Genomic DNA, 27,768 nt, shown 5'->3' with positions numbered 1-27,768 from the left:
AGATGCTTTAGAGGGCTTTCACTTCTCAACGTTCAGAACTGTAGTTTGAGATCTGCAGTGAAAGGAGCATAGCACACAAGAATTGCAAGAAGTTAGTAGAGATTTGTTCATTGGATTTATTTTACTAAATCTTTTAATTTAGAGTTTCCTAAACTTTACTATGCATCTCAGTTAATGAAGGCAGGGAGGGGCATTAAAAAAAATACAAATCCTGGCCCTCTAGTGCTATAGTCAGTTTTTTAAAATTAATTGTGTAGTGATTCTTTTGTACCATCAGCCTTGAGAAATAATACTTTATAGCCTTAACTTAGAAAGGATTCTAAGAGGTCAGTTTAAACTACATTCATTTTCTTTTCTTTATCATTTTTAGTCCATTCTGTGCATTTGATAAAAGAAATTAATACCATAATTTTAATGACTTGTCGGTGAATGAAGTTTGAATAGTATTTTATAAGCCTGTTTAAAATATGAAGAAAACTTATGAACTTATTTTGAATGTTTTAACAATTACTGAAAGTTTATAAATAATTTAGAAAGAATACCCTTGTGGCATTATAGTTACATTTAGTCGTATTGGAATAGCATGTGCAAAAATATGTTAGGGTGTGATTTACTGTCATCATCATTATATTTGAAATCCTAAAAGTAGGCATGGCATGTTAGCCAAAACTCCTTTTAAATTTTTTAAAAGTGAACCTAGAAAGTCAATGCTTCTAGCTACTCCTTCTCCCAAAAGGCTTAATTGCCTTTAAAGTTGAAGAGAGACAATTTGCAAAAGAGTACCTCTGACTTAAGTTCATTATGTCACATGGTGTTCTCACATAAATGAGGAAGTTATGTCTTTAAATTTATGAAGCCAAACCTGTGTATTCATAATTTTAAAACAAGTTATAGGATCTTTAACTTGTATACTTGGATACATAACAATCTTCAATAAAAATTATCTATAAAGTAAGGGTTTTTCTGATTATTTTTGGTAGCTATTACTTTCAATCTACTCATACACTTTATTTAAAAACAAAAGGTTCAACTTCCTCCTAATGGACAAATGCCAGGATTTGGCCTTCTTCCTACACCTCCATTTCCTCCCATGGCTCAGTCTGTGATTCCTCCAACTCCACCTGTTCAGCAGCCTTTCCAAGCTTCTTTTCAGTCACAAAATGAACCACTTACGCAGAAGGCACATCAGGTATAACTTCATTTTTGATTGTTGATGATCTTTTTGGTTGCCTTGATTTCTGTACAGATTCCTGCTTATTTGCTTGTTATCTTCATTTTTTAATATGAAGAAAGGCTATTACCTTGGGCACATATTAACCCTCTCTGTGGCCCAAGTTTCTCTTCCGGAAAATGGACATAATAGTAGTACCAATTTTCATACGGTTCTTGAGGATTGAGACAGTATAGAATGCTTAATCAGTGCCTAGCTCACCACTCTAGGTGATGGTTTATTAAAACAGTACATAACCTATACAAAGTAATTTCCGGAAGTTGAGTATTTCTTCTAATGTCGTAAACCGTATAAAAAATGTTTTCCTACTAAAGGCCAGTCATTTATTAAACAAGTAATTTGATCTCAAGTAATCATAAGAGAACTATCTCAGAGCAAGAGATTTGTAATTTAGCATTTTTTAGATTTTGTCCTCTTGCCTCTATAATTCCCACTTTTCTCATGTAATAATGGTGGTTTGTTTGTTTTTAAAGGAAATGGAAGTAGAACAACCTTGTATTCAAGAAGTTAAGCGGCATATCTCTGATAACAGAAAGTCAAGATCTAGGTCAGCATCCAGGTAATTTATAGGAAATGGTTTATAAGCCTATATGTCTTAGGAGACATAGAGATTAAAATCAAGTTGGATTGTTTTTAGATATGCGGTTAATAAATTAACACTTGATATATTTGTCTATGGAACGGGAGCAGAAGTATTAATTTAAAAAAATTCTAAGGTGAGTTTGTCATCTTACCCACATTTTTTCCCTTTGAGTTACTCTAATGCCTACATACAGATCGTGTACGTGGATTTAAAAGAATTATGTGTTAATAATAAAATTGCTTTACAGATTTATCGGTTAACAAAGTAGAAAGCTGATTAATACTGTAATCAGCTTACATTTTTAATTGCTGCAGAAAAGAAGACTTTACTGAGACGATAGATAACAGAAGTCACAGTATATCTCAGTGGTGACAATTAGCATCTTAAATACAAGGATGTAACTTATAGTACCAGAGGTATCAAAGATGAGCGATACTTACATAAGCTAGCAACCTTCTTTATCTCATTTAAAATACATGTATGCCTTCTAACTTTGAACATATTAATCTTTAGAATGAATTCCCTGTTGTCAAATTCTTGTTTAACATATCTAAACATTAAATTACCTACTTTTATTTTTTTTTTTAATTAATACATACTTAGATTAAAATTTTTTTCCTTTACGTGCTATCTATTCTCTCTCATGAAAATATTAGGTCGCCAAAAAGGAGGCGATCTCGATCTGGTTCTAGATCTCGAAGGTCTCGTCATCGACGTTCTAGATCTCGGTCTAGAGATAGACGCCGACATTCTCCTAGATCTCGATCCCAAGAAAGACGGGATCGAGAAAAAGAAAGAGAACGCCGACAAAAAGGCCTTCCTCCAATCAAATCAGAAACTGCAAGTGGTAAATTAACCTTTCTATTCAGACTTCTTGCATTATTTTTTTTCATGTCATGGGTTTAAAATGTTTTAAAACTGTTAGCAAAATATTGCTTTATCACGTCTTGTTTGGTGACCACCCTTGGATTTGCTTTCATACATTCAGCCAGCTGTACAGTAGCAATGAGTGAACCAAAGTAACAGTTTTGAGCACTAGAGTGTTTAAAATCCAGTGTATGAAATATAAAGTCATTAACTAGCTCTCTATATATACAGTGGAAAGATTTTATTTTTTTCCATAATAAACTAATATGTTATTTTATAAATATAATTTACAGACTATATTATTATCTTGCATTATTTCAAGAATCTCATCATGTGTTTAGAATATGCTTAATAAGATATACTGTAAGCCCATCTATTACTGAATTTTTCATTTATATAACTAGGGCATGTGTAAAACTTCTGACTGGCGGAGTTATTTCCTAGGGCACAGTATAAGAGAAAAACCATATACACTTGAAAGTTGGAAAAGGAAAACTATGTAAAGTGAACAAAAGCACTGAATTGGTTGGTGGTCAGGAGTTAGGATCAAGTCTTAGATCTGTCCACAAAAAGGCCAATTTTTTTGTCCAATTCCTAACTGTATTCACTATCCTGGTTTCATTTCTGGAAGTACTACCACAGCTTTCTAGAATTTTTTAAATGTAAATGGCATTTGCTGCTCAGACTTGAGGTATCATGATATAGCTCATGCATATTTTCTGTAATAAGTTTTTCCATGTAAGGTACAGTACTGTTCATTATCGAATATGTACATTCATGATGATTTTATTTTAAGTTTGTAGTACTACACTCTGGGTGGGACAGCTGGACAAAAGGACTACTCAGCAGGATGTTGCCAGTCTCTTAGAAGAATTTGGTCCAATTGAATCAATTAATGTGAGTGATTATTAAATTATGTAATGATAGTGGACAGATGTGGTTGTCATTTTACAAAATTAAGGACTTTAGACTAGAGTTTAGGTGTTCCAAGTCCATGTTTAGCATTATCTGCATTTAACCACATTTCTTTGATAGCCAAATTTAATTTAAAACCTTTTTCTAGAAAAGTCTTTTTATAACAAAGCTGGGGGGGCTGTAGGTTTATTAATAATGCTGGTTTATTAATAGGTTTATTAATAAGTCTGGTTGAGACCAGACTTGAATTGCCATTTTACAATTCATTTTCATATTAGATGATGGAACACTAGCTTGGTTGGGGCGGGGGTTGTAGTTGGGGTTGTTGGAACTGGTTACTTAGTGTTATATCTTGTTGCTCAGTGATTTTGTCATTATCATATTTTATAATACAATGTTTTCGAGCAGATGATTCCTCCCAGAGGTTGTGCCTATATTGTTATGGTTCATAGGCAAGATGCATATCGTGCCCTGCAGAAACTGAGCCGAGGAAACTATAAAGTGAACCAGAAATCCATAAAGGTACAGTTTTATGCCTTATAATTCATTGTTTCAAAACTAATTTTGGACACTGAGGCTTTTCATCTTTTTTAAAAAGAGGATCTGCTAAAAGTTAACATAAAAAATTTAATGTTAAGTTCATGGTAGAATTTTTTTTTCATTTAGGTAGAACAATTCATCAAAGTATTTAATTGGTACTTTATGTTGTCATTTAATAAAATATTTTATCTTGTTGCAAAACTTTTGGATTTTTTACATTTTTATTTTTAAAGTTTGTTATCTTAGAATTAACTATAAATATTATTCAGCAAAGATAGAAAAAAATATATAAATACGTGGGTATTCTTCTGAGGGCCACAGTCATTGTTTTCTCAGTATCATAACACACTGTCCTACCCTTGTATTGTGCCACAAAAGGATTTTTTCTAATGCCGAATAATCCTAACGTACCCAAGACTTTTGAAAGTGGTCTCCAGTATGCTGGATTGTACAGGGAAGTTTGTACTTCTCCTAATAAACTTTTTCCTTTTCTCTAAGTTTTATGATGGCTGGGTTGGGGGTTTGGTGGTTGAAGAAGTAGATAAGGAAGTGATGCCAATACATTTCCCAGGACAAAGTGGGATAAAAGGGTAAGCAGTTTCCTAGTGTCAAATAAGATCCAGGGATAGCTGAGCCAGATTGCTCCTTTGCCGCCCAAGTCTGAGTGACTAGAATGGTGGGAAACAGTAAACTCTCAGAAGTTTTGACATTCTTCTCTTTCCTTTTTTTTATTTTAACTTATGGTGCAATAGATTGCCTGGGCCTTAAATAAAGGAATAAAGGCAGATTATAAACAGTATTGGGATGTAGAACTTGGTGTTACTTATATTCCATGGGACAAAGTCAAGCCTGAAGAACTGGAGAGTTTTTGTGAAGGAGGAATGTTGGATAGTGATACACTTAATCCAGGTAAAACGGTATTTAATGTCTTGTGAAAGTCATCTGATTTCTTGATAGTTTGTGTGACGTGTTTATTCTTTGCTTTAGGAAGTGATTTTTGAGATTTTTCAAGTACCCTGCTGTGTGCTAGTCTCTCTATTAGAAATTGAGGAAACCGGTGAATAAGACAAATGTGGTCTTTGCTTTTATACAATTTATATTAAGTGGGAGAGATGCAGATACAAATGGAATAATTCTTGATCATGGGGTTAATTATTAATTACGATATTTAAATAGATCTTAAGTAGAATTTTTCACTGTGAAAACCTCACAGATGAGATGAGTCTTAAACTAATCATCGTGGGTACTGTGTTTTAATCCAGTGCTTCATAATAATTTCTTGGAAAATGTTTACATGTCCAGAGAAGTAGTAGAGAGCAAATAGTAAGACAAGGAGGTGCAGTTATTTGTGGTCAAGAATATCAAAAATGCCAGATTGACAGTGGGATTGCAGTGGGGAAAATGGCAGCGTGTATGGGCATGACCTGGAGATTGACAGATAGCTTGACAAGGGAGGAGCACAGGATGGTATGGCAATTAGAGTTAACATCTAAGGAATCTTCAAGGAGAGATGGTTTGAGAGGAAGGTGAAACAGTGCTAGACCCCACCTCCTCCCTCCACAGCACATGAGGCCTTCACTTACAGTTAGAGCTAGGTGTCTGTTCAGGCAAACAGATATTGAGGGTCTACTATGTGCCATGCATTCCAGAAGGCTCTGGTCCAGGGTAAAAAGAATCCTGCTCCCCTCTTCCAGGATCTTTTGTCCAAACAAGACAACTGTTTTGGTTAAGAACATAGACTCTAGCCAGATGTGTCTGGGTTCAGTCCTATATCTGCCCCTTACTAAGTGTGTGACCTTGGGCAAATTTTCTTTTCCTCGTTTATAAAATGAGAATAATAATAATAATAATAGGAACTACTTACCGTGGTTATAGGAAATTATTTAGTATGTATAGAATGCTCAGAACTGTGCATGGCACACAATAAGCACTTGTTTTTGCATGTTTTTGCTGTTATTTGTTAATGTAAATAATTAATATTTATAAGATTAACATAAGCATTTATTTAATAATCAGACCGTTGATGTTTTTTACATAGTCACCATTTAAAAAAATCATTTCTAGATTTAAAGTTACAAACTAAAAATGGTAAACTTTTATCGTTAAATTTCTTTAACTCATAGAGTGGAAAGGAATTCCCAAGAAGCATGAAAATGAAGTTGCTCAAAATGGAGGGGCAGAAACCTCACACACAGAACCAGTATCACCCATACCCAAACCTTTACCTGTGCCTGTCCCTCCTATTCCTGTTCCTGCACCTATAACAGTACCGCCTCCACAGGTAAGAATATTTGGAGGATTATTTAAACTTTTAAGTGTCTGAAAGATACCTTTCTAAATCTGATTGTAGATATGTGTCTGGATTCGTAGTCAAAGACATGAGTACATAAATATGCATTATTGTCATGTTTTGGTATGTCAGACATGTTGTAAACTTTTTAACACATTTTACATTCATATTGCCTTACATCTGTCTAGATTATCAAGTATCTCACATTATAATGGTTCAGACTTGAAACTCAAACCTGTTGTTAGAGTTTCTCCTATCCTGCTTACTCTTACCTTGTTTTCTTATCAGATCTTTATTTTTCGGGGACTTTATGTTCTGAAGGAGCTTGGATTTAAACCCAATAAGTAGCAGTTTTGAGGGAAAGATAGTTTCTAAATCCTCAGTTTGGGTGATGTTAGCATGAGTTTTTTTAAATGGAGGATGGAGAGCTATTAAATACATTGAGTGCCATTTAACCGAGTCTCTGCTGTCGTATTACTTCAGAAGAATGAATCTGGATTCTGGCAGAGCAGGGTTTGAATCCCAACTCTATTGGTTATACTCAGCAGCGTGACTTTGGGCAAGTCACCTAACCTCTAAGCTTCATTTTCCTGTGTATAAATGTGCACTTTCCCTTTCCTGGCTTTGGCTCTGGTAGTATTCTTCCTCTGTCAGTGTTTTGAGGATTAAATGAGGTAATATATGTTAAGTACTCTGTAGGTTTCCTGTTACATAATAAGAGCTGACCAATGAAAAACCTTTTCACTAAAATTAGAAATATTTGATCCATAGTTCTATGTGTGATCTACTAGATTTTCTTTTTTTTTCTTACCAGACTTTTCTTCTTCCAATACCTTCTTTCCTCATTTTCTCACATTAAATCTGCTCAGATAAATAGGAGCTATCACAGAAGCAATACCTATGGTTTTCTTAATGGGAGAAAAAAAACACATGCTTCGATAAATATTTAGCTGTGATATTTTATAAATGAACTCCCTCAATTGTCACTCTTTAGTTGACCTTTTGGATATGCCTTTCCAGTGTAGATTTTAAATAAGATTCAGTGTGGTATCAGCACTCATTTAAGAAACCTGATTTATCTGTCAAAATTGATTATACTTTTTTTAAAACAATAGCTAATATTTATTGGTGCTTTAAGTGCCAGGCACTAGCACTGAACGTGTATTAACTCTTTAATCCCCATAATCATATGAGGTTGGTACTTTTTTATTTTATAGATGAATAAACTGAGGTCTAGACAGTGTAAGCTTGCTTAGTCAAGGTCACAAAGCTGGTTAAAAGGGTGTTCAGGTACTTCGTCCCTAGGACTTGTGATCTTAATCACTGTGAAAATTGTTAGGTAGATTTTTAAACTTACTGACCTGAACATGGAACATTTTTCAATGTATCGTATTCTATCAGAACTAAAAGATGCTGGTGAAATACAATGTGAATTTGCTTTCATAAAGTAGAGAGCAAAACTTTTGATGTCTATCATTTGGAGTAGATACAAATTGTTACCTGTTTTCTAACTTATTCACATAATCACAAATTTAGAAATATCTATTTTTTCAACAAGATGTTTTCTTTGTCTCTACTCACTATATGGGTAGCAGGGTAGCTAGATATGTGGCTTCATTTTCCTTTCTAGGTCCCACCACATCAGCCAGGTCCTCCAGTAGTCGGTGCTCTCCAGCCACCTGCTTTCACGCCGCCTCTGGGAATCCCCCCTCCCGGCTTTGGACCTGGTGTTCCTCCTCCTCCTCCTCCTCCATTTTTGCGTCCAGGATTCAACCCAATGCATTTACCACCAGGTACACTGAATTGTTTGAGAAGACATTCTTTTTTTAGAGGCTGCAATAAAATAACAGCATAAGGTGACGTTATTTCTCTTACTTTAGGTTTTCTTCCTCCTGGACCCCCACCTCCTATAACTCCACCAGTATCCATTCCTCCTCCTCACACTCCACCAATAAGCATCCCAAACTGTAAGCGTGTTTTTCCTTCGTGTTTAGTTGTGCTCTTGGAGTCGGGAGTAGGAGGGAGACTGGACTAGTAATAAGGTCTTTAGTATGGCAAAAGAATTGTTGACTGGGGAGATAATTATTCAGCTTCACATGTTGATGTAATTATATTCCTTAGCTACTATCGCTGGTATAAATGAAGACACTACAAAAGACTTATCTATTGGAAATCCCATTCCAACAGTGGTGTCTGGGGCTAGAGGAAACGCCGAGTCTGGTGACAGTGTGAAAATGTATGGCTCTGCCGTGCCACCTGCTGCACCCACGAATCTACCCACCCCTCCTGTAACTCAGCCTGTTTCACTTCTTGGTAAGTTAACTTTTTTTATCATTAGTGTTTTCCCCTCTGCCCAAATTAGGTTTTTTTTTTTTTTTTTTAAAGAAAAAAAAACAATGCTAATTTTGGTAAAAATGTTGTCTGGGGCTAATATTTTTCTCTGAGGAAGATCTTCCTCTTAAATATGTGCCTTTGGTTTTTTACCAAGAGTAGCCCCAGAGACAACCGTGATGATGAAATCATGTTTGTCTGTCTTGAACAAAAGTTTGGGTTTGCACATCTTAATTTGGTATAGAAAAGTGATGGTATAGAAAAGTGAATTAAGCTCTGTGGAAAGAAATTGGTACAAAGTCCATAAATGACATAACCCCAGACATCCCAGCTTTATAAGATGTAACATTTCTTTGACAACATAGTTTTTTTTCCTGTCTGGGTCAATTTTTATTTATCTAAAACCCCTGGACTTTGGTAGCATTCTCTGTGGGCTAGCAAAGAAATTATCTTTGCTACATTGCAATAAAATGGCTTTGTTACTGGAGCGACAGGTGCACAGCCTGAGATAACGCTTTCCCAGTGACCCCTCAGTTTTCTCCTGCTACGGTTTATCTGTTATACTCTACCCATAACTTCATTACTGTGATTAAAAGAAGTGTGATTTAGATTGTTTACAACTTTAAGAGGCCGTACTCTTGCTTGCTTGAATTATAAATTAATATATCATATACTTGTTATATTGACCATCTTTCAAATTAATAAATTATTGTATTGGAAGTGGTATTACCAAGTATGATTAACACTTGATTCTCCTAACGGGCAGTTAATTCATCCTTAGTATTATAGTGTTCTAGTCCTGTGAATCTATTGTGTGTTTCAGAGGTACATGTGTGCGCACATGTTTACTTTCATAATTAGATACTTTAGTGAAGAGCACATTGGTTACCTCAGAGATGTAGGACTGCGGGATGTTGGTTTGTGATGGAGGACTTTTACTTTTCACTTACACTTTTCAGTACTGTTGGAAATTTTTACTTTGTGCATGTACTACATTTATAATAATAAAAGTCAATTTATTTTTAAATGGCATGCTGTCTTGTGCCCTTTCCAAGACCGAGTTTAGGCTGATAATAAACTTGATTTTTATTTTCCTTATTACACAAACTGGGTAATGGTAAAAGAAGATTTGGGGTTAAAATTTGTCACAAGTGAAGTAGCAGTCGTCATCATAATGGTGGGAAATGATTTGTTTAATGAGGAGGTCTTTTATGAGGCATGTGCCCTACTGGAGATAATATAGTAGAAGGAACATTGGACTAGCAGCCAGGAAACCTTAACACCTTTGAATCTCAGTTTTGTTAATGTTTTGTTTTATTTTTTATTTTATTTTCATATTCGTAATAAGACGTTGCACAAGAACCTCAGATTCTGAGTTGGGTAGAATTTTCTGATCAACCCTTTTCCTTTACCCCACATCCCTGATTATGAATTCTCTTTGAAGTACAGTTTTCCAGTCTAGCATCCATGAATAGTAGGCCACCTGAGACTGTTTACAAAATTGTATGCATTCGTGCTGCTTTTCTGGGCTTAGTAAATTCATTGAATAAGTAAGAAGGTTTCATTATCTTCAAGAGTTTAATAACCACTACTTTCAAACAACCTTGGAGAATAAGTAGCCTGCCTCTGATTTAACATTTAGGTCTTGAAGACTCAGCCCTTTGTTTCTTATCACTACTGAAATGTACAATTTAAACTTCATCCAACACGTGAAACAAAACAGATCAAAAATTGGTGAGCTTTAAAAATCAACTTGGTAAGCTAAGCACTGCTAGAAAATAAATTTCTTAGTATTTAATGTTACCTGGCATACCTGTGTGGCTGTCCGTCCCTCCTCCCCACCTTTACCTCCCCACTAGAACGGAAGCTTCCTGAGAGAGGGACAGTTTTTACATGAGTTAAGTGGAAGGATGGCTGGTTTTCAGCGCAGGGCTCTTTACACTCACTTCTGATGATCTTTAACTTTTAAAACAAAATTTAGATATTGAAGGCTGTTCCAAATCTAGAAAGGTTAAAATTTGACATAACAAAAAAAAATGAAAACTTGTTCAAATAAGCACTTTTAGCCAAAATGCAGTTCTAATCATGAGAATGAAAGCCTTCTATGTTCCTTCAGTAGAAATCTTGAAAAGACTATTCATGAATTTTGACTGTTTGAAGAAATGAGACTTTTTAATGTATATGCAAATAAAGGGAAGATTTATCCAGAAGACTCATCAGAATTCTCTCCTTTTAATAAAGGAGGTAGTAATCAACCTGTGCTAAATTAGAATTGGGAATCAGGTTGGGATACTGCTACTGTTAACTAAGCAATGGAATACTAGAATTAAGATGCTTTCAAGTTTCCTCTTGGTGCTCTAATGTTTTCTTTTATGATAATAAAAAGAAATGTGCTATACCAGAAAACTTTAAGCCTAGAAGTCAGCCAGGTATGGTACTAAATTTCAGTTTCTTCCTCTGTTAAAAAAAAAGGAATAAAAATTACGTACCAGCGTGTTGTGGTGATTTAGTGGGCTTATGTATAAAACAGCCGACATGAGGCCTGTCACAGGGTAGGCCCTCAGTGAATGGTAGCTGTCTATCAGGCCAGGAATGTCAGAGACAATGTTTAGAATACCTAGAAAAGAATATTTATTTATACTTAGCAGTTCTGAAACTATATTTCAGCTTTTTGCTTTAAATTATTATATTTTTTTGGCAAAGGAAACAAACTTTTTAGGAAAAAATCAGTCTTGGCATAGTTACTTTATAAATTTTCATGGTAAATTAGACCAGATCATAAGTTCACACATTAAAGTTCCATCATTTGGCTTGCTGAGAAAATGTGTGGGTCATAGTGGTATTTCATTTAAATAGCACAACGTGATACCAGTATTCGTCCCATTAATGATACTCAAATAGTTTTCTTACAATGGCAGCTGTATCATTGAGAGTTAACTGACTCCTCGGGTCTTAATTTTTTAAATGTGGCAGTATTTTTTAAGTAGCCGAGGCCAAACAAATATTTTAACACATATCCCAAAAATCTACAGCGAGGCCTGATTATACTGGCCAGAGGCAGTGTGGTGCTTTAATAATGGTTTGGTTTAAAGAATTTTCTGATGCTCAGACTTAAGTGTGGGCATTAAGTTTGGGAATCGTGACTACCTGTTTCTGGGGCTGGGCCGAGGTAGCCCACACCACCAGATTTGTAGAGAACGAAACCGCCATCTTTTAGAGATTCTGATTATTTTAGTAACTGATAATCTGAAAATATAAAACTTGATGTACAATAATAATCATCACTTGATTTTAAAGAAATACATTTTTAGTAGCTCACATTCCATGAAGCCTGTAGAACAGTGGTGGTTTTATAAAAGCTAATGGTAATGGTCTGCAGTTGCTGATCCTTTAGGAGAGGAATATTAAAGATGATAGCAATTTAGTTCATTCTCTTTACTGTATAAGTGTGTATGTTCACTTTTCAAAAACTTGTATAACATGTATCTAATATGATGTACAGCATATTTTTATTAAAAAGTTTATTGTAAATGTGAAATTTGGGTTACTTTGGTGTTCCAAACAATAAAAAAAATACACAAAAAAAATGTTTGTTTGTGTTACATATCTCTACTGTGTTACCAGTATATGTTACCAAAATATCTTCGAGGAAAAATTATTCTAAGTTGGACTCATTTCTTTGTGGAAAATTAAAGCCTCTTTCCTTGCCAAATACATTTAATTATCAATATGCAAAGACTCTCCCTAATTTTGTCACACTGCTATAAACGATGGTGAACTTTATAAATAAGAATTGGGTATTTGTAAGTTTGCTTCATACTTATTATTTTGGTTACCAAAGATTTAAAGCAAAAGACACAAGTTGGTGGCCTGTAGCTTGACTTGCTAGATGTACTTCAGACTTGACTTTCATACTTTCCAGCATGGCCTGAGTAGGCATTTGAAAATGTTGATGTTCCCAAATGTGGACACGTTAAGAAATTACGTGGACAGAATTGGTTTGTGAATTCTTATACTTAAACAGGTGTGTTTGCTTATATGCAATAGTTTAATGGTCCTTAAAACTGCCTAGAAGATGAATGATTTTACCATCAGCTTCTGTAGTTTAAAATTGATAATTTGATTTGTGGTGATTTTACTTAGCTTTGGATTTTTCTGCCCAGAATTTTCATTTTTTTAATAGTCGGTAATTTTTAACATCTAAATTAGAACATTAGAGCACCAATCTACTAGCCTGAATAACATTCAAAGGAAACCTGAAGAAATTCTTGGAGTTTTTTAATGATAACATCTAATTTTTTTATAATTTTTGTATTTTAATTTTTTTCTTATTTTGAACTTTGCTGTGTTTGGTTATAAGCTAGAGGGACCTGCCAGGTGTTCGAATTGGTACCTAAAGAAGCCTATTCACTGTTTATCCTATAAAAATGTTCTTCTTTTGAAAGCTTTAAAACGTTTGAATTTGGTTCTCTAAATACTGCATTATGTCATTCCAGTAGTGTTACATAGTAGAAATGGCTCCCAGATACTCATCACAGTGCCTTCAACTTAATACGTAATTATTGTGTGGCAGACATTTAATGATCCACAACATATGTTTTTCTTGGGTCAAATTTAGGCATGAATACACTATATTTTCTCTGAAGGTGAAGCACTTCAAACAAAACACGAGCAAGGTCTGTGCAGAAACTTGAAAACTGCTTATCACGTTGTCTCCTTCCGTGGCTGCATTTCCTAGGCTGCAGAGCTCCAGCCTAGAGTCTCTTAAATGTAAATCTATGACAGACATCTTCGGGGCTTAAGGAAGGTGGGAGGGGCAGAAACTCGGCTCTAGCCTGGTTCTGGTAGACAGATACTGCTCTGAAGAATGTCAGGTAAGGTTTTTTCCAGCTAACAGTGAAAATAAAATTCCCTGAAGATAATCTCATCCAGTGATAGGTTAATTGTTTTAAAGTTATTTCAAACTTCTCAATTCTAATAGTGCATCTCTTAACTCTAAGTCATAGCTGTTACACTTTGCCAATTATAGAAAATAGCAATTAGTATACAAACCGAAATTCTAAAAACCAGCTATGAATGGACTATAGTCTAGAAATGACCAGACTAGAAATGACAAAGCCTGTTGTACATTATTTTGCCAAAAAAAAAAAAAAAAAAAAACTAAATCATTTTTAAAGTGATAGTAGTTTCTGGTTTCTCTTCATTTGAAATTCTGGTCCTCATGTATTAGATTTGATCAAAACATAATGTACCCTATGCTGGAAGTACGTACATACCTCAGTATACTTGCATTATATAATTGAAAACTCAAATTTCTTTTAAAAATCTCTCACTGACATTTTAAGCACAATTTTTAAAGCAGTCTTAATATAGAATATAATCTAAAATGTGCTTTGTCTCATTCTTTGAAAACTAGCTCTTTCCATTCTCTCCAGCTGCTAACACAGTGCCTACTATAAGAATCACCGTGGGCATCTTTTCAAAGTAATTATGCCCTAAATGTTATTAATTGGTGATTCTAGGCCAAAGAAATACATGTATGAATTTTACTGTAATTTCAATTTTCTGAAAGGTCTGGAATTTAAAACCACGTTTGATGACTGTGTATATACGCCTAGAGATCATTCATCGATGAAAGATGAGTAGTTTTCCTTAGATGGGGAAATTTTAGGTTCATGCAAAGTACCACAGTGACATTCTATTGGGATCAAATCAAAAAAGGTGGAACTGCAACAAGGAACAGAAAAGGAGCTTGTGAAAGAAAATTGCAACCTTTCTCAAAATTTTAAGTCTTGTTAGGTTTACAATGGAAAGAGACTCACCACCTTGGGGAAGAGGCCTGGACCTCATAGCCTCTGCTCTTGCCCCCCCCGAGAGGCATCTTTTCCTCAATGAGTTTGGTCATCACCTCTCCCACCACCATTCATTCATATGTTCAACATGTGTTTATTTACTACCTACTGTGTGCCAGGCATTCTGGGAACTAGAGATACCTGAATGAACAAGACAAGGCCTGACTTCCTGGAATGTATGTTCTGGTAGGGACTTAGATAAGTAAATTCATAATTTCGCATGGAGCTATTTTTATGAAGGGAGTAAAGCAGAGAACAGTTAAGGGATTGGAGGATTGTGACATGGGATGTGCTATTTTCAATAGGATGTCCAGGGAGGGTAAGGAAGGTAATGCATAGAGAAATAATCGAGGAAAGACATTTCAGGTCAAGAAATGAACAAAAGGGACCCAGGTTAAGAATGAACTTGGCTTGCTTGAGGGACCACAGTGAGCTAGTGTGGCTGGAGCATGGTGAGTAAGGGAAGAGAGAGGCGGGAGTTGCGTTTAGAGAAGATGGTGAAGGGCCAGGTTGTGGGTGCAATGGGAGATGGTGTAGGGTTTTGAACAGAGTGTTAGAACCCGATTTACATTTTTTAAAGGATTACTAAGGCTGTTACATGGAAAACAGACTGTAGGAGCTGGTGGGAGTGGGAAAGAGACTACTTTGGGTGCCATTGCAGTAAAGGAGATGAAAGCTAACAGTTTGTGTTGGGTGGTGCAGCTCACGTAATGAGTGTTGGATTCTGAATTTATTTTGAGGATAGAACCTTCACATTGCCTTATAACAAATACGGGGTGCGAAGAGTCAAAAATGACTAAGTTTTTCACCTGCTCAGTTGGTAGAATGTAATTGCCATTCCTGAGATGGGCAAATATCCAGGAGGAGTGGGTTTGCAGGGAGGATATCAAGTTAAAATGTTGGCTGTTTTAACTTTAATATTCAGGTGCACGTGTTAGGTAAACAACTGGTAAAGTCTGGAGATGTAAGTTCTGATGTCATCAGCGAAGTTGCTGGAGCCTGTGGGATTACCTTAGGAGGGAATGTAAATATGGAAGTAGTGAGAGCGATGAGCCCAGGAATAGGTCCATTTAGTGGTTGCAAATGTACTGGAAACTAAGGCATACATAGTTTCCTATGTATGGAATTTGTATAGATCAATCGTTTAAGCATTAAAGCCCTATGGGGTAGGTACAGCTATCCTCATTTTGTAGATGGGAAAAACGAAGCATGAAAAGATGAAGTGACCTGCCCGAGGTCACAGCTACAAGTGGCAGAACAAGGATTTGAGGTAGCCTTACTCCTGCGCTTTTAAATCACTGTCCTATACTATTAAAGCCAGCAGAGGATCCTGAGAAGCCGCAGCCAGTAGGCCAGGAGACAGAAGTAGTGGGAAGTGTCTTGGAAGCCAAATGGAGGGTTTCTAAGAGGGAGGAGATCAGCAGTCGGATGCCATCGAAGGGCCAAGGAAGAGTGCTGACACTTGCCAACTGGATTTAGTGAAATGAAGCCTTCTGGATGGCCTTAAGAAATGTGATTTTATTAGCCTGGTGGGTCCAAAAGCCCAATTACGTAGGGTCAGGAGAGAATGAGAGAAGAAACGGATGCGGTGATTTGGGACATCTCTGAGGTTTGTTAATAGGGAAACAGTAAAATGAGGTGATAGCCAAAAGATGCAGAGTGAGGACGTTTTTTTTATTTCTAAAAGATGGGTGAAACTGCAGTATCTTCGTTATTGGAAAATCCAGAAGAGGGAAAAATTTTGGTGCAAGAAAGAAGATATTTGCTAGGTCGATAGCCTTATGTAGGTAAGAGATTTGCTGCAGGGTTTGAATAAAGGGCTTAGCCTTTGGAACATGTTCACAAATGGAAGTAGTAATATGGACACAAGTACAAGTAAATTGGTAGGTTTGGTGATAGGTAAGTGGAAATTAGTTTCTTCTACAGGCCTTTATTTTTTTTAATGATAACTAGGATAAATGAAATGCGATATATCCATATAATGTAATATACTACCTGATAATAAAAAGAAATGACGTACAGGCATACCTCAGAGAGAGAGCAAGTTTGGTTCCAGACCATTGCAGTGAAGCAAATACCACAACAAAGTGAGTCATGAATTTTTTGGTTTCCTAATGCATATGAAAGTTCTGTTTACACTATATTGTAGTCTATTAAGTGCAACAGCATTATGTCTTAACAAAACAATGTATATACCTAAACTAAAAACCGCTTTATTCCTAAGAAATGCTAACCCTCATCTGAGCCTTCAGCGAGTGGTAATCTCTTTGCTGGTGGACAGGCTTGCCTCAACGGTGAGAACTGCTCGCTGACCAGGGTGGTGGTTGCTGGAAGTTGGCGTGGCGGTGGCAATTTTCTTAAAACGATAGTTAATTTTGCCATATCAGTTGACTCTTCCTTCTGTGAATGATTGCTCTGTAGCATGCGATGCTGTTTGATAGCATATTACCCACAGTAGAACGTCTTTCAGAATTGGACTCAGTCTTCTCAAACACTGCCTCTGCTTTGTCACCAGAGTTCGTGATATTCCAAGGTTTTGTTGTCATTTCAACAGTCTCCTCAGCCTCTTTACCCAGGGTAGATTTTATCTCAAGAAACCACTTTGCTCATCCATAAGGAGCAAGGCTCCACTACTAGATCTCTTGCTGTTTCTGCCACATTGACAGCTAGTTCCTCCACTGACATCTTGAACCCCAGCCCCAAGTCATCTATAATGATTGACGTCAGCTTCTTCCAAACTTCCGTTAGTGTTGATATTTCGACCTCTTCCCATGCCTCACGAATGTTCTTAATGGCATCTAGAATGGTGAATGCTTTCTAAAAGGTTTTTAATTTACTTTGCCCAGATTCATCAGAAGAATCACTATGGCAGCTATAGCTTTACAAAATGTATTTCTTAAGTAAGACCTGAAAGTTAAAATTACTTCTTGACCCAAGAGCTGCAGAACGGATGTTGCGTGAGCAGCCACAAAAACAACATAAATTTCATTGTTGATCTCCATCCAAGCTCTTGGGTGACCGACCAGGTGCATTGTCAGTGAGCAATGATATTTTGAATCCTTTTTTCTGAGAAGTATGGTTTCAACAGTGGGCTTAAAATATTCAGTAAACCATGCTGTAAACAGATGTGTTGTCATCCAGGCTTTGTCCTATTTATGGAGTTCAGGCAAAGCAGAGTTCCCATAATTCTTAAGGGCCTTAGGATTTTTGGAATGGTAAATATCAGCTTCACCTTACAGTCACCAGCTGCATTAGCCCTTAACGAGAGTCATTATGTCTTTTGACGCTTGTAAAGCCAGGCATTGACCTCTCTCACTATGAAAGTCCTAGATGACATCTTCCAATATAAGAATGTTTTTTGTCTACATTGAAAATCTATTGTTTAGTGTAGCCACTTTTACTGATTATCTTATCTAGATCCTCTGGATAACTTGCTGCTTCACCTTGCATGTTTACATGAGGAAGAGGGCTGCTTAAGCCTTATGAACCATAGTCTACTAAGCAGTTCCACACTCTTCTGCCGCTTCCTCTCCTCTCAGCCTTCATAGAATTGAAGAGAGTTAGGGCCTTGCTCCAGATTAAGCTTTAGCTCCAGGGAATGTTGTGACCGGTGGTTCTATCTATCCAGACCAGTAAACCTTTCTCCTTATCAGCGATAAGGCTGTTTCAGATTCTTACTTGTGTGTTCACAGGAGTCGATCTTTCAATGTCCTTCAAGAACTTTTCTTTTCCATTTACAACTTGGCTATTTGGTGCAAGAGGCCTAGCTTTTGGACTGTTTCAGCTTTTGACATGCCTTCCTCACTAAGCTGAATCATTTCTAGCTTTTGATTTAAATTGAGAGATATGTAACTCACTCGAATACTTAGAAGCCATTGTAGGGTTATTAATTGGCTGAATTTCCTTGTTGTGTCGCAGTGAATAGGGAGGCCCAAGGAGAGGGGAGAGATGGGAACTGCAGGTTGGTGGAACAGTCGGAACAGCCTTTATGCGTTATGTTCACCATCTTATATGGGCGCAGTTCGTGGCACCCCAAAGCCATTACAACAGCAGTATCAGAGATCACATATCACCATAACAGTATGTTTGGAATACTCCAAGGATTACCAAAGTGTGACACACAGACATAGATGGAGCAAATGACAGCGAGAGACTTGATCACAAGGTTGCCACGAACCTTCAATTTGTTTTTTTTTTTTTAAAGTGGTATCTTCAAAACACAGTAAAAGGAAGTTCAATAAAACAAGGTGTGCCTGTACTAAGACGTGCTACAACATGGGTGAACCTTGAAAAGATATGCTGAGTAAAAGAAGCCCGTCACAGAGGATCACATAACTGGTTCCAGTCATATGAAATGTCCAGGAGAGTCAGGTCCAATGAGACATAAAATAGAAATTTCATTTCTGTTGGGGTAATGAAAACGTTCTGAAGTTGATCGTGACGGTTGCCCAACTTCGAATAGACTAAAAACCATTGAATTGTACTCTCTCAGTGGGTGAATTGTAGGCTGTGTGAATTTTATCTCTGAAATTTTCATAAAACAGCTAAGTAGACAGGATTAAGGAGAAGTACGAACATGTGAAATAGATCTCTGAGAATATGAGAATATGAATTTACTAGGAAAGTTAAGATTGCTGGCCACAATTACAGAAGCACTTGTGGTTGTAGTTAGAAATGTAAAACGAGACCAGGCCTCCCGCTGGGGGCGGGGCAGCCCCAGCTGCGTTCACATGCAGATGAAGTAGAAACCAGTGTTGAGGTTTTCCCAGGAGCTATGGTCAGGGAGAGCCATGGACTCGGAGGCAGGTAAGGAGCAAGGTAAACACATGAAGGGCACTGGGAGTAACCCTAGTGGGGTTGAAGATTATTCCGGGACGGGGGTCAGAGAGTAGCGTACTTGGTGAAATCATTTGTAATGAAAGGCCCAGGACTTCCTAGAGGCAGTGGCTGTGGGAGCGTGGGAGAAGAGCTGCCTTGCCTTTCCTCATTCCGGATGTCCCTTCTGCCTCTCCCCCCACCCCCACCCCCACCCCTACATACTACACCAAGTCCTTATTTTTCCTTAAAGATGCCATTTATATGTACCTTTTGTGTCCTTGTTTACATCCTTGGCGATTTCAAGGTCCCTTTGGCCGCCAACCACAGTATCAGCCTTCCTCTCTCCCACCCCCCCTTTCGCCCTTTAACATCTGTTTTTTATTTCGTGTAATTCTCAGCGTCTTTGCTGTGGATGGCAATGACACCTCCCCTTTAGTCTTGACTTATTTTTTAGATGTGAAACACTGTTTTCACATCATAGGAAATACCCACAGTTAGGTGTTGGTCATTTTGAATTAAACTTCAGTGTATTCTTCTACTTCCTGAATTTGAATACAGATGTTTTGGGCTGTCGCTTTTTTGGTCTGCCTTAAAATCTTGCTATTTTTTGAAATTGAGTCTTCTACCGAACGTGGTATTTCCCCAGGTGTGAACTCTTCCCCTTTTCGTTTGGCCTACATTCTGGGTAACACCGTGACTCCTCTCTCCTGAGCTCTAGGTAGACACATAGTAATCAGTGTCTGCAGCACGTGTCCACCAGATTAACCCAGATCCCTCCAGCTGTCAGTAGCGCCATGTGTAATTTGTCGTGTCTCCAAAAAAATGGCTTCTCCCTCAATTCCTGCATTGCTTCGATGCCTCCATCCACTCAGTCATTCAAAGCAGAGAGCTGTGTTCCTCCATCTCTTAAATTCTGCCCACTAAATGTCTTAAATCTCTTCCTCATCTCTAGCACCTCTGTTTCTGTTCAGTCTCATCTCTGTTCCCTTTATTGTTGGAATAAGAGCCTACCAGCTCTTCAGCGTCATCCGCTCCACGCTTTCCTGTGTACTGCTTTCTAGAAAGGTCTTTCAAAAATAAACATGGAATCATCCCTGCTAAAAATTCCTTGGTAGTTCCCCATTCCTTTTAGGTCAAAGCCCGAGTCCCTTCTCATGGCTGTAAGACCTCTGAATTACCCTGGACCGCCCACTCAGCCTCATAAACTTCATATTTTTTAATAGGCAGTTAATTTGTATTCACACACATTCTTTCTTGGTGCTTCAGCAATAAATTTCATCTTCTGTAGTATCTGCTCTGTTTTCTTCAGAAGACACACTTTGCTGCCTCGCCTTGCCGAGCCTTTTCCAAAGCTGCCGCTCTTGACCAGTAATGCTTTTCCTTACTCATTTTGGCCTTGTATATTGTTCCCTTCCTTTGACACCCAATTCAGACATTCCCTGGGACACCGACTCAGATTTGGACACATCGACTTCAGCAATTCCACCTTCGTCACCAAACTGGCTTGTGCCTACTCCTACAGCAAATGACATTTGTTCCTGCTAGGCTTTGTCCTGTTAGAAGGGGAAGTACTATCTTCCGCTTACCTTTATATCCCCAGCACAGTAAATGAGTTAATAATGTAAAGCTCAGATGCTCAATATGTGTGTGCATGAATTTATTTTTAATTTGTAACTCTAGAAAACTTGTCGGTGGTGTTGTACATCATACTTCTAGATAAAATGAATAATTGCTTTGAATGCCCTTTAGGCCTGGGTAACTCATTACATATCCCATTGTGTATGCATCATGTCAGTTTTCCTAATGAAAATAAAGTGAAATTCAGGTAGCATGCCTACCTGGGGCTTATGCCACCTGATATATTTTTAAGTAAAATATAACTTTTATTATAAAAGGAACACATGTTCACAACTATAGATAAGCACAAAACAAAAAACAAAACCAAAAAAACACATCACTGTTTCTGTGGCCTGAAGACCAGCATTTGGCATATGGGAGTATTCTGTTGGGAATCTAAATTTTTTTTGGTCTTTGAAAGGTTAAAAAGAAATCTACTTACAGTTGAGGGAAGGGATTTGAGCATATAACATGTAAAGCAAATCCTAAACACAAATGTATAGAATAGATTAATTAGGCAACTTTTTTCTTTATAGGAAACGTGTTTTACAGTAAATGTCAACCCTGTCAAATCAGTCCATGTGCAGCCCAAACCATGTCATCAAGGGCTTAAGAGATGTGTTCCTAGAGATGAGCATATATTTTCAAAAGAACCATTGCCCATTTTTCTCTTCTTTACAAGAGCGAGGTGACCTTGCACCCTTTGGCCACTGTCAGGTTTGTGGTTGAGGAAGCCGACCATCTTGCAGAAGTCAGGAATAGGACTTTTCCCATTTCCCTGCGAGAGTCACTGTTTCCTCTTAAAGACTCATCTGAACTTAACTCTGTTGTTATAGAGTGCTTTGAACTCCTTTCCCATTTTTCTAGTGTTATTTAAATATTTGCCATTGTCCCTTCAATCCTATATAGATAGATGCCCGAATGTGCCACACTGACCTCTGTAACAGTAAACATTGGTCTTTTTAGTCCTTGAATAAAAGCTGGTGGGAAGGTAAAGTTTGTTTTGTGTAAGTACTTCTATGTGTGATACCTCTTAAAAGAGGCTGTACTTAGGTCCATGTACCTTATGTTGCTTGTTTTGAGTTAAATCCTACAAATGTTGGGACTGTGCAATTCCTTTAAAAATTGAGAGCAAGTATTTACCTTAGATGCTTTTGTTGTCCCGCTGCGGTGTATACTTAATAAATGTTCACTAGATGATATGAAGAATGTCCTGAATTTTATTTCAATCCGATACGGTATAGGCGGTGATGCTCTGTATTCATGGTCTGGGATTTTCCTAGAGTCTGTGGAGAGGCGGGGTCTTTGCCTCAGTCATCATTTCACATTTTCTACCTTCTCATTGTGGGAATGAGCATTTCTCACCTTTAGACCTGACATGGAGGCTCAGCTTATTCACATTCTCCCGGCTACCAAAGTGCTTGACTTGAAAGTGTGGTGGTTATCGGGGGACCAGGAGAGGGTCGGGTCGCTAATATCATCTTAATGATTGGAAATGAAAAATGTTGTGTTTGTTTTTGCAGAGTCAGATATTTAGTGCTAGGATATTTATTTTCTGTCAACATAGATATGTGGAATAATGATTTCAGCACTTGAGTGTGTCCCAGGCTCTGAGTTCTTCTGTATTTTATGCCATTTAATCTCAAGAGGCAGGTATTATCATCCCTATTTGAGGCACAAGTCCAAGGTCACTCCTATGTTAGACTGTATTTCACCAAACATACTTCTCTTTAAGCATTTAAAGACGGTATTTGGTTTAAGTAAATACCAGAGCTTGTGAGTGTTCATGTTGAAAGAGTTACAACCTGGGACGCGTACATTTTTCGGTCCACTACCCAGTGCTGAAGTCTGACAAAACAGGACTGGACCACGTGTTGTGAAGGGTAAAACCTGAAGCAGAAATTTTTATCACAGTTTTAAGTGTTTATATAGAAATTCTGGGAGTAAACAGGACTTGTTAAGTGTTTACTAAAGCAAGTGAGAGGAAGTGATTGAAGATGTAAATATGAAATAACACGGGGGGAAAATATGAAACTGCTTAAAGTGTTGGGTGTGCTCTTGGGTCATTTTTCTTTCAGGCCCGCACAAGCCTTTCTCTTACCGTTGGCAATCGATAGTCAACCATGACTTGCTCAAAGACCATTCTGTGGTACACGGGCAAATAGCATATTCCAACAATACGGGAACATTTTCCATTGTCAGAGTAACTCCTATTGGTCATACAGTATTTGCCTTGTGATGTTTATATTTGCAGAAAAATAAACTAAGAGAAAAACAGTGGCTTTCTGTTACTTAAGTGGTGAGCCAAAACAGGAATCCTTCCTTCTTTCCCGTGTCATCATAAGTGATAGATTGTTGAGTTTGTGTAATTCTTACACTAAAACATGAGCAGACCCTCATGTAAGTGGGAACTAAAGCTGATAAGTTTCGTCACTTTCAACAGCACCAGCTTTCATCAGTCTTGCTGTCCTTTGAGAAGTGAATAGAAAGTGAATGGCTGAACACTCAGCATTATTCAGCAGTCATTTCAGGTAGCAAGTTACACATACTGTGCTTTGAAAGGGGTCCTCTGCGTTTGGGTACAGATCTTTAGAAGCATTCGTGTTTAATGCTTACTGTACAATAACTACATGAGGCATTTTAATGACATGGAATCTAAGAGATCTCCCTCTACTGATTTTCTGGTCAGCGACCTCATTTTTTTCTAGTAATGAAGTCAGATTAGGACTTCGAGTGTAAAATTTTCTAAGAGTACCTCTGGAATCACTTTTGGTCGACTTGAATAGTTTGGTTCTCTCTCTCATTAGGACTTAGCACATTGTGTTTCTCCAGTGTTTTAAGTATGTCGAGTGGTAAATAGCTACTAATGAAAGCTCTAGGAGATTTTGACATATTCTTTCCGAAAATTGGTATATTACAATTTCCTTTTCCAGCTTATTTTGTTGTTTACCTACCTTAGCTACTAATGGATACAGTGTACTAATCATGTGTATCTTTACATAATCTATAGTGTATCTTTAAGTTATGGGGTCCTCACATCAGGTATTTGTATGCTCGGTAGACACAAACAATACAAAATTTTGGTTCTGGATTGAATTTCATTTTGCTTCAAGCTCCACAGGAGACCATTGAAAATGCAATGCCATCTTCTCTTTTATTTACATTTTAATTTTTATTGCTTTAGGTACTCAAGGAGTTGCACCTGGTCCTGTAATTGGGCTCCAGGCACCGTCTACTGGCCTCCTTGGAGCCCGACCTGGCCTGATCCCACTCCAGCGCCCGCCAGGAATGCCTCCACCTCATTTACAGCGATTTCCTCTGATGCCGCCTCGTCCCATGCCACCGCACATGATGCACAGAGGTCCACCGCCAGGCCCCGGGGGCTTTGGGATGCCTCCACCTCATGGAATGAAAGGTCCCTTTCCACCACACAGCCCCTTTGTTAGGCCTGGTGGAATGCCAGGGCTTGGGGGCCCGGGCCCGGGCCCGGGAGGTCCTGAAGACAGAGACGGAAGGCAGCAACAGCCACAGCAGCAGCAGCAGCAGCCGCCACCACAACCACAACCGCAGCAGCCACCACCAACTCAGCAGCCACCACCAACGCAGCAGCAAACGCAACCGTTTAGAAATGATAACAGGCAGCAGTTCAATTCAGGTAGAGACCAAGAAAGGTTTGGAAGAAGATCTTTCGGAAATAGGGTGGAAAATGACCGGGAACGGTATGGGAACCGTAATGATGATAGAGATAGTAGTAATCGTGAAAGGAGAGAGTGGGGAAGAAGGAGCCCTGACCGGGACAGACACAGAGACTTGGAAGAGAGAAATAGACGTTCTAGTGGGCATCGAGACAGAGAGAGAGATTCTAGAGATAGAGAGTCTCGTAGAGAGAAGGAAGAAAACCGAGGAAAGGAAAAGCCTGAGGTGACAGACAGGGCAGGTGGTAACAAAATTGTTGAACCTTCCATTAGCCAAGTGGGAAATGTAGACACTGCTTCAGAACTTGATAAGGGGGAGCCGGAGTCTGCAATCGTAAAACCTTCTGAAGAGTTACCTGCTGAGGCTACCTCATCCGTTGAACCCGAAAAGGATTCCGGCTCAGCAGCAGAGGCTCCTCGTTAGAGACTGGAATTTGTTAAAATGTGACAGTGACACTTGCTGGAGTGTAGAGTTTGAGGTGTACAGATGCTGTATTATATTTGCTCCTGCTATATCACAGCCCCGCAGTAGTTGGTGGGGAATGGTAAGCAATTTGATTGCTTCCCTTCTATTTAAAAATAGCCACAAAATAACAAAAAATACTGAAAATATGAATAAATATTACCCTTTTTGCTGTAACTTTTTAAAAGTTTTGACTTTAAAAAGTTTACAAATCGTTAATTAGAAGTGCTCTCTATTTTTTTTTTTTTTTTAATTTAAGACAAGGTAACGGTGAAAGCTCCACAAAACAATAGGGATGTTTTTAATAAACTCTATTTTCGTAACAAACTTTAATGTGTGCTATTCTTCATATACTGCATTAAGGTGGAAAAGGACTGTTCATCAGAATTTGAGCTGTTGATACTGTGTGGGAATCTAAATTAGACTTATGTGATGGAAACAAACATCTTATGTAGTTTGCAAACACTTTCATTTGTAGTACTTTTGATTTTTAAAAGTGTTTCATAAGGTAGACTTTGGTTTTAATCTTAGTTTTGCAATTCAATTGATCGAGTCTTTTTAGCCATTGGCTTCCAGGTAAATGTTGCCCTAATTTGTAAAGAAATTTTGCTGGGGGCAAAGTTGGATCCTAGCATTACCCGTTGTACTATGCGTTATCTGATTGCCTGGATATTACTTATTTAGAAAGGCTGGGTATTTTTCTTACCATCCTATTAAATTTTTCAAAAAGATGTGAGAAATGAAGATAACATTTGCAATATAAAAGCTTGTCTTATACCATTAAGGACTTCAGTGCAACCTATTGTTTCCTATAAGCCTTGCCTGTTGCCTTTCTTGACTGGTTTTTTAATCTCCCCTGCTGGGCAGAGGTAGACTGGACGTTTTGCCACCTGTACTCTCTCTCCTCGCTTAAAATTGTTTTAAGTGAAAAACAGTTGTAGGTTACAAGAACAATTACGTGAAGACATCCAAAGCCAAATCAAAGCTATACCCGAGGTAGCACGGAAAAGCACTTACCTAACACTGCTGCCTGGTGCCAAGGGAAGGCCCTGCTGTTAACAATCCGAGGATCTGTGGTCTTGTCGAAGCTTTTTTCCTAAGTTACATTTTTTAACTGTCCTAGTTTCATTGTGCTGAGCAGTTAATCTTTTCTTTACCCTCACCCCTAGGAGAAGCTGCTTTACTTGGTTTTTAAATAATACTGAGCAGCAAGATCGTTTTGATGGGGAGAATATATCTAGGGCAGTGTTCTTGTGCTCCTGCCTTTAGAACATAAGAGGAAATCCCATTTCATACCTGCAGGCTTGAATGATAACGCTTTGGAGTTTTATGTTGGCCCACTAAGAAGTTTAAAAGTCCTAACTGCTTCTGAGAAGAAACAGACATCCTATATTATTCTTAGTGTTCAGATTTCAAGAACTTGCAGCCTGTATTTCCAATCGAAAGTATTGAGATCACCCTATCTGCACATAAAAACCCTAAAAGTACTAAAAGTGGTAGCGCTTACACCTGAGGCCTTAAAGGTCACAAGGGAGTCCCTGTACTTGAGTCTTATCCCACATAATGTAAGGTTATACACTAGTGAAATGTTTTTAAATTCTCTATTTGACAAGTTTTAACCTCTTACCATGAGCATATTGTTCTTTATCACCTACTTTAACTTTGAAAACACTATAAATTCTTTTGAAATTAACTTTTCTATGTGATCACATTTGATAAGAGTGCATCACATATTTATGATCAGAATTTTAACTTTTTTCTGATTTCGCTACCAGAAATATTTTAGTTTTCAATTAATAGACAACTGTAATCCACAGTCAAACTTGATTACCATTTCATTTAAAAGCATTCTCTTACAGGTACGTGAGTACTTACATTGAGAAACTGACTCGAATTCACTAATCAGGTGTGTGAATTCTTAAACAGCCAGAACCCAGAAACATTCCCTTGGTGTAGTCCCTATAGGGTATTTCTTTAAAGGGCTAATCTGAAAGCAGATCGTGCCAACTTCTACTTTTGTTATAAATTAAATGTTAACAGGTCTTCAAAAGTGGAATATGTACCATTCTGGCAGGTAGGTAAATTAATCTTATTCTTAACTGAGACTCTACTGTGCCGTTCACAATTTCACTAAGTTATTAAAGAGCTCTCAAGTCATAACATCTACATTTTAAAATATAAACAAGTACTTTTTGAATCAAATGGTAAGCGGCTAAGTAGGAAAAGCTCCTTAATTTCCCTAAAGCTGACAAATAGCCTATTTGCCCAAGATTAAAGTTCAAGTTAGTCTTAGTTAAAAGACTAGCTATTAAAAATTTAAACATCTTGATTATCTCATTTAAAACTTTCAGGAGAGCTCTCAAATACCTGTCAGTATATTCCTAAATCTGTTCAATTCGAGCTCTATGTATATCGGAGCTCATTTAGAATTTCAACTTGGATACTTTAATAAGCTAAAACACAGTGCCCTATCGGGTATTGTTATCGCCGGATTGAATGAGAACTGAAGAAACGTAGACAATTAAGTGTAATACTCATATGTGATTAAGTCTGGCAAAATACAAAT

General features: G+C 37.6%; 1 protein-coding gene across 3 annotated transcripts in view; it reads left to right on the top strand.

The window, feature by feature from the left end:
- The window catches only part of SCAF4 (SR-related CTD associated factor 4), a 57,520-nt gene extending 31,991 nt beyond the window's left edge, over positions 1-25,529 (top strand). The window contains exons 10-20 of one of the 3 annotated variants that reach the window (XM_039857905.1): positions 1,025-1,189; positions 1,705-1,778; positions 2,471-2,661; positions 3,478-3,578; positions 4,005-4,118; positions 4,889-5,045; positions 6,260-6,417; positions 8,057-8,219; positions 8,307-8,393; positions 8,548-8,739; positions 24,229-25,529. In XM_039857905.1, the coding sequence (XP_039713839.1) occupies positions 1,025-1,189; positions 1,705-1,778; positions 2,471-2,661; positions 3,478-3,578; positions 4,005-4,118; positions 4,889-5,045; positions 6,260-6,417; positions 8,057-8,219; positions 8,307-8,393; positions 8,548-8,739; positions 24,229-25,163 (2,337 nt within the window). In that variant the 3' untranslated portion in view covers positions 25,164-25,529. Of the gene's footprint in view, positions 1-1,024; positions 1,190-1,704; positions 1,791-2,470; positions 2,662-3,477; positions 3,579-4,004; positions 4,119-4,888; positions 5,046-6,259; positions 6,418-8,056; positions 8,220-8,306; positions 8,394-8,547; positions 8,740-24,228 lie in introns of all 3 variants that reach the window. The other 2 variants (XM_039857906.1, XM_039857904.1) reach the window with 2 other exon arrangements.
- The last annotated feature ends 2,239 nt before the right edge of the window (positions 25,530-27,768 follow it).

This window comes from Pteropus medius, unplaced genomic scaffold (assembly GCF_902729225.1).
Source record: "Pteropus medius unplaced genomic scaffold, Ma_sr-lr_union100, whole genome shotgun sequence".
In the NCBI taxonomy this organism is placed as follows: Eukaryota; Metazoa; Chordata; class Mammalia; order Chiroptera; family Pteropodidae; genus Pteropus; species Pteropus medius.
The sequence above is the reverse complement of the archived record's forward strand: the minus strand, read 5'-3'. Positions and strand labels throughout refer to the sequence as shown.